Consider the following 22,589-nt stretch of genomic DNA (forward strand, 5'->3'; position numbering starts at 1 on the left):
TGTGTGTGGCTGTGTGGTAAGAAGCTTGCTTTCCAACCACATAGTTCCAGGTTCAATCCAACTACATGGTACTTTCGGAAAGTGGCTTCTACTATAGCTTCTAATAAAAAAAAAAACGTATAATAAATATACAGGTGAACGGAAAAAACGTATACTAAGTGCACAAACAGACAGAAAACTCACACACACCGCACACACACACACACGCACACACACACACACACACGCACACCACACACACCACACACACACACACACACACACACACACACACAAACACACACACATATGTATATATGTGTGTGGCTGTGTGGTAAGAAGCTTGCTTTCCAACCACATAGTTCCAGGTTCAATCCAACTACATGGTACTTTCGGAAAGTGGCTTCTACTATAGCTTCTAATAATAAAAAAACGTATAATAAATATACAGGTGAACGGAAAAAACGTATACTAAGTGCACAAACAGACAGAAAACTCACACACACCGCACACACACACACACGCACACACACACACACGCACACACACACACACACACACACACACACACGCACGCACATATATATATATATATATTATATATACACATACTTCGTTCAGGTTCCGTCTACCAGATCCTCTCAAAAGCCTTTGGTTGCCTCGAGGCTATAGTAGAAGTCACTTGCGCTAGGTGCCACTCAGTGGAATTGAACCCGGGACCACATGCCTGGAAAGCAAACTTCTTACTGCACAAATATATAGTTACATATATATATGTATATTTATGCGTATTGTACATACATACATACACATATATATATATTTATATATATGTATATATACACATAAATATATGCAATAGATGTATATATGAATATATATATATATATATATATATATATGATTATATAACCGAGGAGTGTACAGTATATGCAATAGTATGTATTTATTTGAAGATATAGAAAAAGAATACAAAAACTTATATATTCAAAAGAAACACAAAGCACATTAAATGCAATAACAAAAACCAATTATTTGTTAATTTTTGTCGCTTGTGTCATAATGTTTCTTCCGCGTCAGAGCTTCTCAGTTGATATATCTATCTATATATATATATATACATATATATATATATATATATGATTTACAACCTCGATATTGAATTTATATTCAATCCTACATTAGAACGAAAATGATAGAAATTATAGAATTTCTTGCGTAAGGAAATTGCTTGTAAACGGCAGATATATTCTGTTTATAGCAACTGGCGTTTTTTTTTTTTCTGATAGAGAAACTTATTTGACATTTTAGAAATTGTTTATTTCTGATCGATTCGATTTTTTTAGACAATTGGTTTGAAATGTACATCATTTTTATTGTTTTGTTTGACGTGTTGTATTACTTCGTTTTATAAATTATTAAAGAACGGGGAGCTTGAATATGTGCTGGGTAATGTCCATGAAAATTGTTCGCAACCCTTAGGTTTTTGCTAAAATTTATGTGTAACAAATCGGTTATACTTCTACGATACACAAAATATTTTAACAATCTTTTTTTAATACAATTCCTAATATTTTAATTACAAGGAATTTCAACCGTGTTTCGTGGTCTGCTACCACAACAGCTCCTTTATAGGATCCAGTGAGCTCAAGACATCATCAGGAGGAACCATGTCCAGTTTCGGCCCCTACTCCTCTACCGTTTTGACATGGCTTGCCTCCCCCCCCACACCTTTCGGAGGTGTCTTCAGCTCTGGTGTTGGGTGCATGTCTTCTTTCTTCTGTTCCTTGGCCTCTTCGATGTGGCGTCAAAAAGTGTCAGCAGGCGATGGACTGTCTTGTCAAATTTCCTTTTAAATACCTGCTGCAAGGCTCCAGCAGGCAGCCCTAGCAAGTTGTCACGTGACACTGTCTCAACTTTAACTGATCAATGAAGGCGCGTAGTCTTAGCCCACGCATTCTCTAAACGAGACCATCACCTGTCAATCAACGAAGCTAATTCAGTGTTAGCCTGTCTCACTTAGTGGTGTTAATTTCCTGCCGGCATGTTATGACTTTCAAGCCATTTTTGGTCTTCCCGCTTCAGCCATTATAGATGCTAGCTTTTCGACTACCTCCTGTACTCTCCTTATTATATAATGTGACTTTCTTAAACATCGAATGGCTATGGTGGTGGGGAGGGTCCAGTCGAATAAAATATGGATCGAAGCGATTCCTAGGCAAAACGATGGTTGAGAATCACTGTCCTACGACAAGCTGACAGTACCATTAGCAAGTCTCAGATACGATGCTTAGCGGCATTTGTTCTCGTTTTTTACGATCTGACTTCAAATCCTGAAGAGACCAACATCGTTTTTTAAGGCCAATAATCTAAAGTACCAGGGTTAAGGCATAGTCTAATCTGCTGGCTCATACGGCGAATTTTTGCGTATATTAGAATCATAGAAAAGGAGCAATTTTAAGTGCTGATGGTCGGGGGGGGGGAGATTCGTTATAGCATCGCATCCTGCCTAGGTCAACTTTTGTTTTTGCTTTTTGTTTTTTGTTGTTTTTTTTCATCTTGTCGGGGTCGACAAAATAAAGTACCTGTAAAGCACTGGCTATTGACGTCAGGTCAACGATGGGAAGGAAGGCTTCCTCTTGCAAATACTGATAGGGCGCAGAAAGTGTATCAATAGCCAGCTGGAGGAGGTGTCTTCCTGGGGCTACAAGCTACAGTAGCATCCACCCTTAGTGGTTAGCCACATTTAAATGGCAAATATACTTCACATTGTTGTGCAGCTACTGTTTATACCTCGTTCAGAGATTTATAATAATAATAATAATAATAATAATAATAATAATAATAATAAATATTAATAATAATAATATGTGTGTGTGCGTATATGGTAGGCACTTTGGTGGTGGCTTTGGTGATCTCTGATATGACAAAAAGTTTAATTGTTTTACTTAATTACCTGTTCCTGTATTGACGTGTAAGTGGGTGACACGTTAACCATTAATGCCATTCAAAGTTAGAATAAGCGAGTCACAGAGTGTGGCAAGGCTGTACTTTTTGAGTTACAGCTCTTTTATATTTTTAATATTACAAATTAGTACAACGTGTGACTACGGAAAGTGAAAAATAAATGCGCCCTTTTAAAACCTAGCCAGGCTCACGGGCCCAGTTTCCCGGTTTCTATGGCGTATCTGTTCCCCAGCTGGACGGGACGCCAGTCCATCGCAGCGTCACACATTTTTGCCAGCTTAGTGAACTGGAGCAATGTGAAATGAAATGTTTTGCTCAAAAACACATCGCATCACCCGGTCCAGGAATCGAAACCACAATCTTAAGATCATGATGCTGACACCCTAACCACGCCTAAGATTATCTCGCAGTGACAAAATGAAATTGTTAACGGCGTCTACACAAACACAGGTTCATTGTTTTTCATGTCTGTTTATTATTTGTTTTTACAAGATTGTTTAAATTTTCATGCAGTTACTTTACTTTAGTTTTGCTTTGTGTAAAATTTATTTTAATTACTCTTTTCTTATTTTTATTTCAGATTTATCTCAAATGTATTATGCGAAGAAAAGAGGAATCTGGACTCAGTTGGTTCCGGCCTTATTAAAAGAAATTTGGATTCAGTCGGCTCTGGATTAATTAAAAGACAATTAGACTCAGTTGGGTCTGGACTTATTAAAAGGCAGCTGGATTCGGTCGGGTCGGGACTGATCAAGCGACAACTGGATTCTGTTGGTTCTGGATTGATCAAGAGAAACTTTGAAGATGGAAGTGAGTTTGAAGAAATACCATTAGACAATATTGAAGAAGATGCTCTTAAACGACAGTTAGATTCTGTAGGAGCTGGTCTAATCAAAAGACAGCTGGATTCAGTTGGGTCTGGGCTCATAAAAAAGAATTTGGACTCTGTCGGCTCCGGATTAATTCGTAGAAATTTCGATACAATTGGTTCTGGACTTATTAAAAAGAATTTAGATTCTGTCGGCTCTGGATTAATTCGAAGAAATTTTGATACAATTGGGTCTGGACTTATTAAAAAGAATTTAGATTCCGTCGGTTCTGGATTAATTCGCAGAAATTTGGATTCTGTTGGATCTGGACTAATTAAAAAGAATTTGGACTCTGTCGGTTCTGGATTAATTCGAAGAAATTTCGATACTATTGGGTCTGGACTTATTAAAAAGAATTTGGATTCTGTTGGCTCTGGATTAATTCGCAGAAATTTAGATTCTGTTGGATCTGGGCTCATAAAAAAGAATTTGGATTCTGTTGGCTCTGGATTAATTCGTAGAAATTTCGACACTGTTGGTTCTGGTCTTATCAAAAAGAATTTGGATTCCGTCGGTTCTGGATTAATTCGAAGAAATTTGGATTCTGTTGGCTCTGGATTAATTCGTAGAAATTTGGATTCTGTTGGCTCTGGATTAATTCGTAGAAATTTGGATTCTGTTGGCTCTGGATTAATTCGAAGAAATTTGGATTCTGTTGGATCTGGATTAATTAAAAAGAATTTGGACTCTGTCGGTTCTGGATTAATTCGAAGAAATTTCGACACTGTTGGTTCTGGTCTTATCAAAAAGAATTTGGATTCCGTCGGTTCCGGATTAATTCGAAGAAGTTTCGATACTGTTGGATCTGGACTAATTCGTAGAAATTTGGATTCTGTTGGATCTGGACTAATTAAAAAGAACTTGGATTCTGTCGGTTCCGGATTAATTCGTAGAAATTTGGATTCTGTTGGATCTGGACTAATTAAAAAGAATTTGGACTCGGTCGGCTCCGGATTAATTCGTAGAAATTTCGATACTGTTGGATCTGGACTTATTAAAAAGAACTTGGATTCTGTTGGCTCTGGATTAATTCGAAGAAATTTCGATACTATTGGGTCTGGACTAATTAAAAAGAATTTAGATTCTGTCGGCTCCGGATTAATTCGAAGAAATTTGGATTCTGTTGGATCTGGACTAATTAAAAAGAATTTGGACTCTGTCGGTTCTGGGCTCATCAAAAGGCAGCTAGACTCCGTTGGATCTGGTCTTATTCGAAGGAATTTTGACACTGTCGGCTCTGGGTTAATACGAAGGAATCTGGACTCTGTTGGGTCCGGGCTTATCAAAAGACAGCTAGATTCCGTTGGATCAGGTTTGATTAAAAGAAATTTCGATTCTATTGGATCTGGTCTGATCAGGCGGAGATTTGAAACAGCACAAACCGGTTTACTGGCAAGACTAACAGAATGTTTGTATCATGCTGACAAGAAGAGTAAATGCCTTCTTCGAATGGAATAGACCAACAAACGCCATGACAACAATGAGTAAAGGAAAATAATTCAAAAAATAATAAAACACGACGACACAAAAGCGGAAATTTAAACAACACAAAAGAAATTGAACAGAAACGAACAACAGCAATGAAAACAATGCAGGACGCAGCATCACTATCATCGATCTTTCTCAATAGTTATTGGGTTTTGTGTTTGTTTGTTTTTTTCTCAAAAGAAATACGTGATGCATAATGGATAACAACTTGACTTTATATATATATATATATATATATATATATATACACGAATATCATAATGTACAAAATGAAAAATAAAATGAAATTATAAAGCAAAAAAAAAAATTATATATATATATATATGTACAAATATCGAAATATCGTTTTAAATTTAAACAGCAAGGAACTAAAAAGAATGCAACAGTGAATTGGAAAGAGAAATAATAATAATAATAATAATGATAATGATAATGATAATAATAATAATAATACTTTGAAAATAAATCGAGAAACTGTGAAACAATATTCATAACAGAACAATTAACTCGAAAAGAAGCAAGAAAAATGGTTTCAGTTTTTAAAGAAAATTCCTAATAAACTTTTTATTTTCTGTTGTATCTTTTGTTGTTGTTGTTGTTGTTGTTGTTGTTATTGTTATTGATATTGATGATGATGATAATGGTTAGGGCGATGACTATAGCGATGAGGCGATGATGGTGGTGTTTATAGTGTTTATGATAAAGATGCTGATAAATGGTGATGACGATGGATATGACGATAAGGATAATGATATGATTATTGTTCTTTTTGAGGATGATGATAATGATGATGATGGTGGTGATGATGAGTGTTATGCCTGGCAATTTTTTTTCCTTATTCATATTTTCCGATCTGTAGTTATGCGCCATATTTTATTTCGCATAAAAAATAAATAAGTTATTATTAACAAAATATAAACAATAATAAAAGCAAATATTGAACAAAAAAAAACAAAAAAAAAACAAGGAGAAGCAAACTTTATATTCTTTGAAACTTTGTTATTTCAGACACAACAATATTCTTTGGAATCATGGTTATTGTTATAATTTTTTTGTTTTGTTTTGTCCCTTCTCGAGCCACGACTGGCTCATAAGGGCCGGTTTCCCGGTTTGCTTGGCGTATAGGTTCCCCACGTGGACGGGACGCCAGTCCGTCGCAGGTGAGCTGCAAGATGCAGGAGAAAAGAGTGAGAGAAAGTTCTGGCAAAAGAGCCAGTAGAAGTTCGCCATTACCTTCTGCAGGAGCCGCGTGGAGCTTAGGTGTTTCGCTCATAAACACACACACCACCCGGTCTGAGATTCGAACCCGCGATCCCTCGACCGCGAGTCCGCTACTCTAACCACAAGGCCATGTGCCTCCACGGTTATCATAGTAATGGTTTCAAATTTTGACACAAGACCAGCAATTTCGAGTGCTGTGGGAAAGTCGATTACATCGACCCCGACGCACAACAGGTACTTATTTCAGCGACCCCGAAAGGATGAAAGACAAGGACAACCTCTGCGGAATTTTGAACTCAGAACGGAAAAACGGTCGATATGCCGCTAAACATGTTATCCGGCGCGATAATGATTCTGCTAGCTCACCGTCCTTATGATAATAATAATAATAATAATAATAATAATAATAATATAATATTTGAACTCAGAACGGAAAAACGGTCGATATGCCGCTAAACATGTTATCCGGCGCGATAATGATTCTGCTAGCTCACCGTCCTTATGATGATAATAATAATAATAATAATAATAATAATAATAATAATAATAATAATAATAATAATAATAATAATGCCCTGATGCAGTAATAATGCCCTGATGCAGTACCAGGCAGTGGCTCTCATGGCTTCTGATCTTAACTGATTGGAAGTGTTATCATGTACATTGTTTTGTCTTGGTATAAAAGATGGGCTACAGCAAATATTCTGCTCAATACCACAGATTTGCTTGTCAGCTGTTTGACCTTAACCAGTTGAGCATGTCCCTTAGTGGCTGACGATATGTGCATCTCTGATCACGAGCAGAAGTAGTGGGGGAGCATCATAGCCATGTGTTGAGAAGGATTCTTTGGGGTTTGAATAATTCACCTCTGGAAACATGGGTGGTTCGTTCAACGTCCTTAAACAACCCTTATTCAGGGACCTTTTGAGCGGGATGGGTTACTCGATCTGAAGAAAATTCTAACTGGGCTCCACCTGCAAGGTCATGTGCTGCTTATCTTGATATGAGATCACCATGTCGCGCACATATGGTTGTGATGCATGTGCCTGGTGTACCCTTATCAGACGGGTAGTCATGATGGGTATACTGGGCTTCGTATATTTTACCCCAGTGTCACTTTGATGGCATGCTCTGCTCGCTCACTCAATAATAATAATAATAATAATAATAATAATAATAATAATATAATATCAATAATAATAATAATGATAATAATAATAATAATAATAATAATAATAATAATAATAATAATAATAATAATAATAACTGTTTCAAATGTTGGCCCAGGGCCAACAACTTTAGGAGAGTACGAACGTCGATTATAGCGACTCTTGTTTCAGTTGCTACATAATTTTATTGACCCTCCTGAAGGATATGCAATGTTGGCCTCGTCGGAATTCAAACTTAGTAAGTAAAGAGCCAGAGATGATACAACTCTGTACGACATGCTAACGACACCACCAGCTCACGACGATTGCCTTTGTTATGACAGTAATAAGAACGCTTTCTAATTTTAGCAGAAATCCAACAATTTCAGGGAGCGGGGTAAGTCAATTACATGGATGCCAGTGCTCGACTGGTGCATGTCTTTCGACCAGAAAGGCTGGAAAGGGAAGTTGACTTCGACAGTATTTGAACTCAGAAAGTAAATCGTTGGAAGAAGTGCGGCCAACGCTCAAGCAACACTTTTAAAATCATAGTAATAATCCTTTCTACTAAAGGCATAAGGCTTCAAATTTTGTGGGAGGAACTAGTTGATTACATTGGCCCTCAGTGCTTGTCTCGTACTTAGTTTATTGACCCAAGAAAGGATTAAAAGCAAAGTCGACCTCGGCGGAATTTGAAGTCAGACGAAATACCTATTTCTTTACTACCCACAAGGGGCTAAACACAGAGGGGACAAACAAGAAAAGACAAAGGGATTAAGTCGATTATATCGACCCCAGTGCGTAACTGGTACTTAATTTATCGACTCCGAAAGGATGGAAGGCAAAGTCGACCTCGGCGGAATTTGAACTCGAAACGTAGCGGCAGACGAAATACCGCTTAGCATTTCGCCCGGCGTGCTAACGTCTCTGCCAGCTCGCCGCCTTTTAAATAATTGTTGTAATAAGAAAAATATTAGCAAGAATTCTTTTAAACTTAGGTTGAAATCCGGAAAGTATGGAGGAATAGGTTGGTCGATTACAATGATTACCATTAATTAAGGTTTGGTTTCATCGTCCCCAGAAATGCCAAAGACAAAGTTGACATCTTAAATAAGAAGCTAAAGTACTTTAACTGCACTCAACAAAACATTTTATCGACATCTCTAACGTTTCTGCCTATTAACTCTTTCTCTATGTTTACACCAAAGGGATCACTACAGGAGCGGTGAAGGTAATGGAGTGGCTAGAAAATCCAAGATTATTAGGACTACGAGAGCTAAGAATCCTACACCAGATAACATTCCTCGGTTTATTGGTGGATGCTGGAAGAAGCTGATGAGATCTGGGTCTGAGAGTAAAGTGTTTCTCCTCACTCTTTTATCCTCTTGCTTTACTCTCAGACCCAGGAGACTTGTTGTCACTAAACCTCAAGATAAAATACCTGCTGACTAAATTAGCATGCACTAGCATTATAATAATGATGATGATGATGATGATGATGATGATGATAATAATAATAATAATAATAATAATAATAATAATAATAATAATAATAATAATAATAATAATAATAATAATAATAATAATAATAACATTATAATTCCTATCATAATAGGCGCATTAGGTATGATAAAAATATTCAGACGAATACATAACAAAATCCCCAAGACTAACATACAGAAAATAGCACTACTAGGCACCGTATACATCTTACGAAAAACACTTTCAATACAGTGAAAATAAGAGCACCACAACAAATCACAGCACATACCCAAGGCACACAGAGCTGCGCTCGTAGTGAAGTGAATGCACGCTATTAAAATATAACTACTGACTAATAATAATTATGATGATGATGATGATAGATGATGATGATATGATGATGATGAATGGAATAATAATTAAATAATAATAATAATAATAAAAATAATATAATAATATAATATAATAATAATAATCTAATAATAATAATATAATAATAATAATAAGGGGCTGCAATAGGGGTGGCGCAGTTGCAGAAAACAGCACTGCTTGGAACCGCTCGAAATACTTCAGAAGTGCTTAAAAATATGAGATGTTACCTTAGTTCACTGGCAGAGAACAGCTGGCACCGTATTACATCTCCAGCGTTAGAAGCTGTGCAAAGGCAATGATAACAATAATTATAACATAAGAAATAGAGGCATGACCATGTTCTGAAAGTTTTGCACGAGATTTTTGTCAGAAATGGGTATAATCATCGGATAAAAAGAGTTCTTGAATCGGGAAATTGCAAGATTCTATGGGATTTTTTTTTAATGCAATCGGATAAAAAACTAGACAATAGCAAAACCAGATACAACAATAATAGAGAAGGAATGACTAATTTGCTCCCTGATTGATCCATCACGTCCATTTTATTCCAGGATCGTGAAGAAAGAAGAGGAAAATTTTTAAATATTACTATCTTTTAGAATTTCAAATTACGAGAATTTGAAAAAATGGAATATGTAAAGGGTGTGTCTGTAATAATTGGTACAGTGGGAACTGTGAGCAATGAAATGGATAAACGGTTGAAGGAAATTGAAATGGAATGTCCTGTAGAACTTCTGCAGAAGGTTTTGCTTTTTAGGAACAGGACAGATTACCAGGAGGGTTTTAAGGTCTTGATAGATTATTGAGATATTTTGGAGTAACCCGCTACCTACATAGATTCTACCAGAAATAAGGCCACTGTGGGTCAAGTCGAAAAGTGATAGTGGTAGTAGAAGTAGTAGTAGTAGTAGTAGTAGTATAGTAGTAGTAGTAGTAGTAGTAGTAGTAGTAGTAGTAGTAGTACAACAGGAGCAGCAGAATTTGGACCTGGATATCTCCATTTCCAGCGACTTCGAGGGCCACTTCCCAGTGGTGTCGGGCGTCAACGAAGAGCCCTCGACTACAACAAGATTCCCAAGTTTTTTTTCCCCCAAGGTCTGGGGTCTCCCGCCCCAAAGCCCTAGACCATTACCTAATCACCCTTACCCGTCTTGTTGCTTAACAACAACATCAACAACAACAACAACAGCAACAACAACAACAGCAGCGACGACAACAATAAGAATTGAGGAGGAGAAGGTGGGGGAGAAAAAATACATACAGAAGGAGGAGTAAGAGGGGAGAAGGATTTGTCTTATTTACCATGGGGCATTAGATAAGGTGGGTCAGAGTCATTACATGAACAGTTTACAATTTCGACAGGAACAGAGGAGAGAAGGTTAAATGCAATAAACAGGCGCAGGAGTGGCTGTGAGGTAAGTAGCTTGCTAACCAACCACATGGTTCCAGGTTCAGTCCCACTGCGAGGCACATTGAGCAAGTGTCTTCTATTATAGCCTCGGGCCGACCAAAGCCTTGCGAGTGGATTTGGTAGACGGAAACTGAAAGAAGCCCGTCGTATATATGTATATATGTATGTATGTGTGTATATGTTTGTGTGTCTGTGTTTGTCCTCCAACATTGCTTAGCAACCAATGCTGGTGTGTTTACGTCCCCGTAACTTGGCGGTTGGGCAAAAAGAGAGCGATAGAATAAGTACTAGTCTTCCAAAGAATAAGTCCTCGGGTCGATTTGCTCGACTAAAGAGTGGTGCTGCAGCATGGTCGCAGTCAAATGACTGAAACAAGTAAATGTGTAAATAAGTAAATACAAACATGCATACATACATGGATGGCTTCAAATTCAGTCGAGGTCGAATTAAGCCTGCATCATTTCGGGGTCGACAAAATAAGTACCAGCTGAACAATTGGGCCGATGTAATTGATTAGCCCTTACCGGCAAATTTCAGACCTTGTGCTTTTAATTGAAAGAATTACATTTCAAAGTAATAACTGAAAGCCCGATACTATATTCTGGTATTTTAGAAACACAGTACTTACTACAGAACATTTCTTGTGGAATTTTCCTAAAATACAACGCAGATATATTCAGACTTTACCATCAAACTTTGTCTATATAATCTACTGTTATTCTATAGAGATATTCTCTACATTCCCGTCACCTTTCCTTTCGTATCTAAGCTGCATTATCTCTGCCCAAATAGCGTGCAGTTTCTAATTTCATAAAAGTGATTACATTTTACTAGAAGTGATATAGATGGAGATTAGCTTGACACCGAGGCAGAGTCTTATATTTTAGCAGATATATATATATACAGAGAGATAGAGAGAGAGGGGGAGAGAGGTAGATAGGAATAGGAAAATGGCTGAATATTTTCTTATCGGATATGACGTCGTGTTCTATTTAATTTCATGTGAAAGATTAAGATGTGACATTTCGCTTATCTTACTTACCTAGCAGGATTCGAGGGATGAAACATCCATTGTGACTAAGCGTGCATATATAAACCACATAGTACATTGTGTATATAAGTGTATATTATGTGTGTGTATATATATCCATATTTCATATAAAATATATAACCATATTATATATAAAATATCATATATATACTCTTTTACTCTTTTACTCTTTTACTTGTTTCAGTCATTTGACTGCGGCCATGCTGGAGCACCGCCTTTAGTCTAGCAAATCGACCCCGGGACTTATTCTTTGTAAGCCCAGTACTTATTCTATCGGTCTCTTTTGCCGAACCGCTAAGTGACGTTTTAATATAGATTCGTATTATATTCTATATGTATATATATATATATAATATATATATATATATATATATATATATATTATATATATATATATATATACCATATATATATATATAAATATATTATATATATGTATATATATCTATATATATATATATATATATATATATATATATATATACTGGAGTAAACACATAAATGTGAAACAAGGTGGAAAAGAGTACTCAATACCAAAAACTGTCCGACGAACGGGACGTGAAACTCTGAGTAACAGCTTTTGTTAAATTTCTGCTGCTTTTAAATAAAGTATAAATAATATATATATAATATATATATATAATATATATATATATATAATATATATATGTATATACATATAGGTATGTGTATGTTATATATCATATGAATAATATAACAATATATCTATGCACCTTTAAGTATCTATAATGTAGTATCGAATACGATATATATGTACAAGCGTCAGCTGAAATGTCCATACCCAGATATGATATTATCATACTCACTAGGATACTGACTCCCAGTCAAGTGTGTTTTCATGTTGAGGAACAGATGATAGTCAGATGGGCCAAATAAAGAGAAAACGTTGTATACAGAATTAGGGGCTTATTAGTAAATACAGTACCCAGCTGGAAGTTCCCTCAGTCGGTGATTTACCGCGACAGGTAATAATTAGCATCGAATTACGCAGTATGTGTTTTAGAGCCCAGATCTTTTTCTGTGCAACCATCATATAAGCAGTTTTGCTCTCTCTCTCTAAAAGTCTCTAAATTGACTCATCTTACTCATTATTTGCACAGTGTTGCGACAATAATGTAAAAGAAAAGCTATTTTAGTCTGGAGTCTTTCATCAGCTCACAAGGAACCCTACCCCTCAAATGTGCTGTCTCCTCGTTTTGCTTCGTTATCACTGTGACCCCTGTTATACGGAGTTGGCAGGTCTCACTCCACCTTCGCTCAGGTACTCACAATATACTCATCCGATTTTAAGTGCAGTCTCCTATGTGACACTCAACCCTTCGTTTTCCTCCGACTTTTACGATTACTATTTAAATGATCAACGTCACTGCTCCCACTTACTGCAATTTATGCAAATAAATAAATAAATAGGCAAGGTGTGGGAGTGGCTGTGTGGTAAGTAGCTTGCTTACGAACCACATGGTTCCGGGTTCAGACCCTCTGCGTGGCATCTTGGGCAAGTGTCTTCTACTATAGCCTCGGGCCGACCAAAGCATTGTGAGTGGAATTGGTGAGCAGAAACTGAAAGAAGCCCGACGTATATATGTATATATGTGTGTGTATATGTTTGTGCGTCTGTGTTTATCCTCCCAGCATCGCTTGACAACCGATGCTGGTGTCCCCCGTAACTTAGCGGTTCGGCAAAAGAGACCGATAGAATAAGTACTAGGCTTACAAAGAATAAGTCCTGGGGTCGATTTGCTCGACTAAAGGCGGCGCTCCAGCATGGCCGCAGTCAAATGACTGAAGCAAGTAAAAGAGTAAAAGAGTAAATAAATAAATAGATAAATAGATAAATAAAAACAACAAAAGCATAGAGAAAACAAATATGATGACTGAGACTTGGGGTTGAATAGCTAATACATTTATTTCGTTTCTTGCGATTCTACAATGACTTCTATGGTCTCGCATTTAATTCCAATTTTCCAAGAGTTAAGTAGATTAGCCTCGTATTTCTACTGTAAAAGATGAAGATCTATCACAGGGCGATTCTCCACCCCTACCACCACAAGAATAAATGAACTCACATAAAAAGAGTAAATCACTTGTTAATTAAGCAGTACTCAAGCTTTTGCTTGGACTGACAAATTGTTTATATTTTCGTGATGTCTATCTACAATTATGTAGACAGCCATTTTAGAGATAAGTGCATCTGTTTACACACGTAGGAAATTTCTAAGGATAATCAACGAAAATAGCCGATGTCTTCACTGCTTTTCATATATTCCCTGACATCGCATCTGACTACAAAGGAAAATATTCCATTGTGCTGCATCCATCTCTTTTCTTAAGGATTTGACAGGGTAAAAAGGTCAGCGACCTTAAACTTTTTCAGAGACTACATTCCAGTGAAGTGAGGGAAATCATGCATAAATTGAAAAATTCGCCAAAAGACTTGCAAGGGAATATATTCTACTCAAAGCATCGGTAAACGTGGAGCAGGAGATAACTCTAGCAACCGATTCAGTCTGTCACACGAGAATGGACACGGTCCTTCCAGATGGGTTCTACAACAACAAACAGCAATGATCTAGAAACTACTATAAAGCAAACTGTAACATTATCATATACAGGAGCGCTGTGGCTCACTTTAAGCATTGTAATATCAAAGACGGGCAAAAAAGGGAAAATATGAGAGGCTCTGACAATGTGAAGAGTTTCACAAAACCTTTATATTTCAGGCGTAAAGGCCCATCCTCAGAAGAAAAACAGTCTGCGAAATGTCCATCTATGCAGGTTCCGTTAACCTATTCAAATTCCTCAGCATTATGTTAATGGTAGTATCAGTCACTCTCCAAATGTTGGTGTAATTGACCCTCCAAGCGTTGGTGTAAACAAACATCCAGCTGTTGTTTTCTTCTTCTTCTTCTTCTTCTTCTTCTCTTTTTCTCTTCTTCTTTTCTTCTTGCTTCTCTTCTTTCTTCTCCTTCTTCTTCTCTTCTTCTCTCTTCTTCTCTTCTTCTTTCTTTTTCTCTTCTTGTCGTCCTGTCTTGTCTTCTCTTCTCTTCTCTTCTTCTCTTCTTCTTCTTCTTCTTCTTCTTCTTCTTCTCTTCTCCTCGTCTTCTTCTTCTTCTTCTTCCAATCAGCACTCCACGCCATTAGCCACAAAGAATAATCTCTAATTCGAGCCTACTCTAAGCTTCTAAGAATGCGTGTGGCAACTTGAAGAGCCACCCACCACACACGATAGACTGGCGGTTGCATGGGCGCGAAAGCTACGTTGTTATCCTCATTCCGTAAACGGTGGCTTAGGGCAGCGGACTTGTGGTCGTAAGAACGCGGTTTCGATTCCCAGACCGGGCATTATGAGTGTTTATTGAGTAAAACATCTAAGCTCCACGAGGCTTCGGCGGAGCGGGGTGAACCCCGCTGTACTCTTTCACCACAACTTTCTCTTACTCTTTCTTCCTACTTCTGCCACAAAGCAGAGGAACCATGGTGTAACCCACTATGGTGTGGTAAACTTTCAGAGCCTAGTCTAGATTGCGAATCCTCTGTACCCCAGTATGGTTCAGCTCTCCACCCGTTAAAGACCACCGTTTATGAAATGAGGATAACAACGTAGCTTTCGCCCCCGTGCAACCGCCAGTCTATCGCGTGTGGTGGGTGGATCTTCAAGTTGCCACACGCATTCTTAATAGCATGGAGTAGGCTTGAATTAGAGATTATTCTTATTGGCTAATAGCGTGAGTCCTGATTGGAAGAAGAAGAAGAAGAAGAAGAAGAAGAAGAAGAAGAAGAAGAAGAAGAAGAAGAAGAAGAAGAAGAAGAAGAAGAAGAAGAAGAAGAAGAAGAAGAAGAAGAAGAAGAAGAAGAACAAGAACAAGAACAAGAACAAGAACAAGAACAAGAAGAAGACAACACCACCAAGGAGATAGAGACCTTAGAGAGACAACCTACATATAAAGGAAGCTCTATTGATCCACTGCTGCAACCAGGAAATTAATAGTTGAGCCGGTGGTGATATATATTACGGTTTTAGTCGCAGTTGCCTTGATGTGTTCATAGGAACCACCTGCTAGAAGTGGCCGGCAAAGAAGGAAGTTTTGTATAACCAATCTACCCACTAGAACAACCCTATATATATATAGACCTTTATAGAAGGGACCTTCACACAGTTAATCTACCTACTACATAGGGCCTTAATATAGTCAACCAACCTGATACAAGAGGCCTTTTTAGAAGTGGGTTTTATATCGTGAATCTACTTGCTAGAAAATCCCTTTATATGGGCAATCAATCTGCTAGAAGGAAGGGGCTTTTATTGAAGGGACATAATATAATCAATCTCCCCGCAATAAGGGGCCTTTATATATTTAATACACTTTCTAGAAGGGTCTTTTGAAGAAAGAGCCTTTATATTATCAATCTACCTGCTAGAAAAGCCCTGTATGTAGTCGATTTACCTGCTACAAGGCGCCTTTGTATTGTCAATCTGCTTGATACAGAAACCCCTTTATATAGTCGCTCCGTCTGCTATAAGGAGCCTTTATATAGTCAATCTACCAGCTAAAAAATTCTCTTATAAATCCCATTGTAAGGACTTAAAAACTGTGAGCCATTTTCAATGACGTATTCCTTGAAATTCTGTTGGGATAGTTACGTTTGGGACACCTTTTGCCATAAATCTGTCTGTCGGAACGGACTTGTGACTAAAGTAAAAGACTAAATACCACAGTGGATAAAAACAGCATCTCCACTAATGCACAACAATACCAGCTACCATAACAACAACAGCATATGTAATAAAAATACCTCTTTTCAAAAGAATATTATCTCTCGCCTCACTCTAAATAACAAAACCAACGGCAACCATTATAAAAAGAATGACGAACTAAGCAACAATGGCTGAAAGACGATAAACAAATAAAAACTGAAACTGTAACAATTATAAAACAAATAAATAAACAAATAAATCAGGAAATAAAAGGACAAGACATAACATGTCCGACACTAAGCGAGACTAAAAGTATAGAGTAAAGGAGAAAGAAATGAGAACGAGGCTATGGCGATGGTTGAACAATATAGCAAGATGGAACACGATCGGCACACGGAACTTCACGAAACATCGCGAAAGACACGGACGGTGCTAATTTTAAACATGAGACAAATGTCAAGAAAAAATGTCGTACTTGTTGGTATTAAATGGCAGCATATTGGCCAGTACTTCTTTGTACATGTCTGTTATGTGTGTGTGTGTGTGTGTGTGTGTGTGTATACATATATGTGGGGGGGGGGTTTGTGTGTGTGCAGTTGCGTGAGTGTAGATTCGGTAAAACAAAAATGGTAAATGTAAATATTATTGCTCTTAATTGTAGCAGTTGCAATGTGACTCAAGGGCCGAAAGTTTCGGGTGAATTACTGATGCGCTTTGATACATACATACGTACATACATACATACATACATACATACATACATACATACGAGTAAGGGCGATTTTTTGCAGCAATAATAATAATAATAATAATAGATATATATGATATGACCCCCTTCGGTCAGACACTGACCATGGGTTTGCACCTAGAGAGTTACCCTCTGAGGCACAAGTCTGGGCAAGGTTGTTTTTATTTTGTGGAAGACCAGCAGTCACCCATGCATACCAGTTTCCCCTCTCCATGCCACTGATGTTATCCAAGGGAAAGGCAAAGGGGCCGATACAGCTTGGCACCTGTGACGTCGCAACTCATTTCTACAGCTGAGTTAACTGAAGCAACGTGAAATAAAGTGTCTTGCTCAAGAACACAACACGCAGCCCGGTCCGGGATTCGAGCTCACAACCTCACGATCGTAAGCTCGACGCTCTAACCACTGAGCCATGCGCCTTCAAACATACATACATACATACATACATACATACATTCATTCATACATACATACATAAATACATACATACATACATACATACATATATGTATGTGTGTGTATATGTTTGTGTGTCTGTCCCCCGAAAATTCGCTTGAAAACCGATGCTGGTGTGTTTACATCCCCGTAACTTAGCGGTTCGGCAAAAGAGACTGATAGAATAAGTACTAGGCTTCCAACGAATAAGTCCTGGGGTCGATTTGCTCGACTAAAAAGTTGGTGCTCCAGCATGGCCACAGTCAAATGACCGAAACAAGTAGAAGAGAGTAAAAGAGTAAAAGAATATTATTGTTACTTCCCAACTTTGCATAGATTCTACCATTAATTCAACTGTTCTGTTATTATCATAAAGAGGATTTTAGACATATGTCTTAAATGATTATTGATAAATTCTTCAAGTAAAGGTTCCTTTCACTTTCTGACACACACAAAGTCTACTCTTAAGGTGAAGTCTATATCGATCTGTATTGCACACACTTGAACTTTCGGCTTTTCATGCGTTTGTTTACCTGTTTGATTGCGGGTGTTTCTTTTTGTATTGTTGGTCAGACTTGTCTTTTCGTTGTTGTTGTGGCTGTTGTTTGCTCTTGTTGCTGTTGTTGTTGTTGAAGGAGGTGATGGTGGTGGTAGTGGTGGTGGTGTCACAAGTTGCTTTGCTTTTGTTTTCCTAATGGAACTGTATAATTTTATGAGTAAAATGGCTTCAAATTGTATACCTGATAAGAAAGACCTACACAATATATTACACTAGCCGAAAGGGCAACATCACACAACTGCTCTCTCTCTCCGTCTCTCCATCTTTCTCTGTTTCTCTCCCCTTTCACTCTTTCTCTCTCATTCACACACTCTCTCTCTCACTCACTCCTCTCTCGTTTTGCAACTACACACACAAGCACACACATACACACACATATGACAATTCACTTCTGTCTCATATCAACTTGTTATGTGAAACTTTGAGTAGCAACACGTGAAACTTTTTCATCTTCAATAGAACACTATACTCCACTCTAACTTTGATAGTCAAATCTGCTTTGCACATATGTGCTTCCATATGTGTATGCATACATGCATGTGTGTGTGTTTCTGTGTGTGTTTGATTCTGTTTGTGTTTGATTCTGGATCTGACAATGTCATAGTACATGGTCCGGCCACTGAAAAGGAAATGCTAAATGCTGGAGGTGAATGTTTCATCGTGTTCAATCCATAATTCAGTCTATAAACTTAAATCTATTCAAATCGATACGAAAACTAAAAGAAGCAGCACATATGCTAGGACACAGCAACCTCCTAAGCAGACTGAGTGCAGATATGAACAGCATATGGGAACCGGTATTAAGGAAGGATAGGAGAATATTAGATTTATAAGCCCTAAAATTCACTTCATAATTGCCCACGGGCTATTATGGAGTGAATTATTATAAAGAATTTATCCTATTTTAATTTATATATATATATATATATATATATATATATATTATATATATATATATATATATAGTTAATCCAAACAAGAAAACACAAAAAAACACACCAACGCGAGGACGTGGAACAAATAAAGTATTATTGGACGCTCAGGAATATATATAATATATATATATATATATATCACGTAATCACGTGACCGTCCAGGCTATTAAGTGTTGTTACAATGCGTTTTTGCATTGTTTTAGAATTCGAATAACGCCACCACACTAGGCGAGGCGAGGCGAACGGGCCAACATACCTCCTTCAATGAAAGGGGGCATGCAGCAACGAGAAATGAAGTGTTTTGTTCAAGAACACAAAGCACCGTCCAATAAGGGAATCGAACCCACGATCTAGCGATCGTAAGTGCAACAGCTTGACCGCAAGGCCACGCACCTTTAAAAGGTAATATATATATATATATTATATATATATAGATATATATATATTTATATGTAGATCCCGGTTGAGTCGGGGTTAACCACAGTAAAGAAGGTACTCAATACATTGCAGAGTAAATTAATTTATTTTATAGAAGGAGCTTCTACAGGACTAGTACTGTTTCATTCAAATGAAATCATCAGGAAGCTTCCTGAGATTTCATTTGAATGAAACAGTACTAGTCCTGTAGAAGCTCCTTCTATAAAATAAATATATATATATATATGTAGTAGAAATATGTTACGAAAAAAAATATAAAATACACGTGGAAATGTAAGGGTAAATTATGAAAAATCAAAGAAAATGCATATTGCAAATAGAAAAAGGCTATATATGACAGGTAGTGACAAATATATACATTTAGATTGACTGAGGTAGTAATACGAGTCATAAAGGTCATTATTATGAGATGGTTATAAGATGATAATAAAGTAAGAGAACAAAACGTACCAGTGGTTTACGCGAAGGCTATTCATCGTTTATATATATATATATTTAAACATAAAAAAATAGGGTAATAATGATAAATTTGTTAATTCGTCGTTCAACTCCATTCTTTCATTTATTTGTATTTAAAAAAACACACAAATTTCCACACGATAGCACGTGATCTCTGCCCTAGGCATGTAGCTTCAACCGTGTTTTTCTGACGTGAATTTGCTACCCAGGTATCGGTTAACCGAATTATCCATAATAAGATAATTCATTCAACTACTCAATTATATATATATATATATATATACATATATATATATACATATATATATGAAAATTGTCGTTCAAGAAACAAGGCAGAGTGGAATCGAACCGGGAACCGCGTTGTTGCGGAGCGGATTTCCTAAGCATCCATCGATACTGCGGTTAAACGCGAGCACTTCATCACACATGTATCGTATTTCGTTGAAACCTGTTGTGATACAAACACTAATAAGACAAACAAGGCCAGTTTAGTAGACGTGGATATGTGATTTGAAACTTGATTCTTGAGCGGATTTGTCAGCTGTTTAACAATGCTTGTGTCAGCTCTCTGACACTCTCAGCGTTGTAATCGATAATCAATTAATAACAATGATTGATATCTATGTCTGCTGTTAACCACACCCGTAGCGTAGCATACGGAAGATTTTCTTTCAAGAATCACCTAAAACTTGTGTGTGTATGTACCTAAACAATCATACATATGCATGTACATACACAGGCACACACACACATATATGTATATGTGTAAGTATAAATGTATATAGATATATATGTGGGTGTGCGTGACTATATATATATATATATATACTCTGACGTAGTTACATATGTATGTATACATGTACATATATATATATATACACACATATATAAATATATGCATATTGTTATATATATGCGTGAGTATATGTATGTGTATATATATGCATACATATACATGCATATATATTCATGTATAAATACACATATATGCATATATACATATTTCACAATATATATATATATAATATATATATATATTATATATATTATATAATATATATATATAATATATATATATATATATATATATATATATATATACATATATATATATATATATATATAACATATATATATAAATATATATATGTATATATATATGTGTGTGTGTATATATATATATATATATAACACGTATATATGCATATGTGTGTATTCCTTTGTGAATTGCATGTATAAATACGTATTTAATTATATTATATATATATATATATATATAGAGAGAGAGAGAGAGAGAGAGAGATAGATAGATAGATAGATAGATAGATAGATAGATAGACAGACAGACAGACAGACAGACAGACAGACAGACATGCACAATCTGTAATCTTTGTCTTCCGCTCAGTGGTGGGAACCTACTGTTGTTTGGTAATCATATCCATGTTTCATGTTTTATCTTCTCTTTTGTTTAAATGTTTTACTTTTGTCCTTCCATAGTTGAAGTAGGCAGATATACCATTTACACTTATTACAAACATTAGTTATGTAAATACGAACTAAAATGCAAGGGTCTCACATATCAACTAATGGAAATAAGGTTTATTGTCATTGACTGAAGAGAGGAGAAGCAAAAGTGCAATTTATTTAGTACTAAATGAAACAGAATAAGTTGTGCCTCCATCCATCCATACATACATTACCTCCGCACGCTCTTACTGGGAGGATGGTGCGAACAGAGTCCTCAGTCCCCTCCTTCATAGGGTCCTATTCGAAGCAAACGCTATTAAACGTCCCCGGTTGGATTCACAAGCATGGCCAACAGCCACGATGGACATTATCCAACCTGCTGAGATTTCGTCTACTCCTGGGTCACCTGTCAGTTGGCCCGGCTCCTGAGATATTTTCCTTTTCTTCTCTAGGCACAAGGCATGAAATTTGTGGGGAGGAAGCAAGTCGATTAGATCGACTCCAGTACGTAACTGGTACTTATTTAATCGACCCAGAAAGGATGAAAGGTAAAGTCGAATCGGCGGAATTTGAACTCAGAACGTAGCTGCAGACAAAATACCTATTTCTTTACTACCCACCAGGGGCTAAACACAGAGAGGACAAACAAGGACAGACAAACGGATTAAGTCGATTAGATCAACCCCAGTGCGTAACTGGTACTTAATTAATCGACCCCAAAAGTATGAAAGGCAAAGTCGACCTCGGTGGAATTTGAGCTCAGAACATAACGGCAGACGAAATACCTATTTCTTTACTACCCACAAGGGGCTAAACACAGAGGGGACGAACAACGACATACAA

At 36.9% G+C, this 22,589-nt stretch overlaps 1 protein-coding gene across 1 annotated transcript; it reads left to right on the forward strand.

The window, feature by feature from the left end:
- Positions 1 to 3,518: 3,518 nt before the first annotated feature.
- LOC115231438 lies at positions 3,519 to 5,374 on the forward strand (the record flags this gene model as incomplete). Its single annotated transcript, XM_036500084.1, has 2 exons — positions 3,519 to 4,079; positions 4,116 to 5,374. Coding segments are annotated over 2 exons (1,719 nt in total), but the record flags the coding sequence as incomplete, so codon positions are not given.
- Positions 5,375 to 22,589: the final 17,215 nt, after the last annotated feature.

The sequence above is a fragment of the Octopus sinensis genome, unplaced genomic scaffold (genome assembly GCF_006345805.1).
Source record: "Octopus sinensis unplaced genomic scaffold, ASM634580v1 Contig18499, whole genome shotgun sequence".
Taxonomy (NCBI): domain Eukaryota; kingdom Metazoa; phylum Mollusca; class Cephalopoda; order Octopoda; family Octopodidae; genus Octopus; species Octopus sinensis.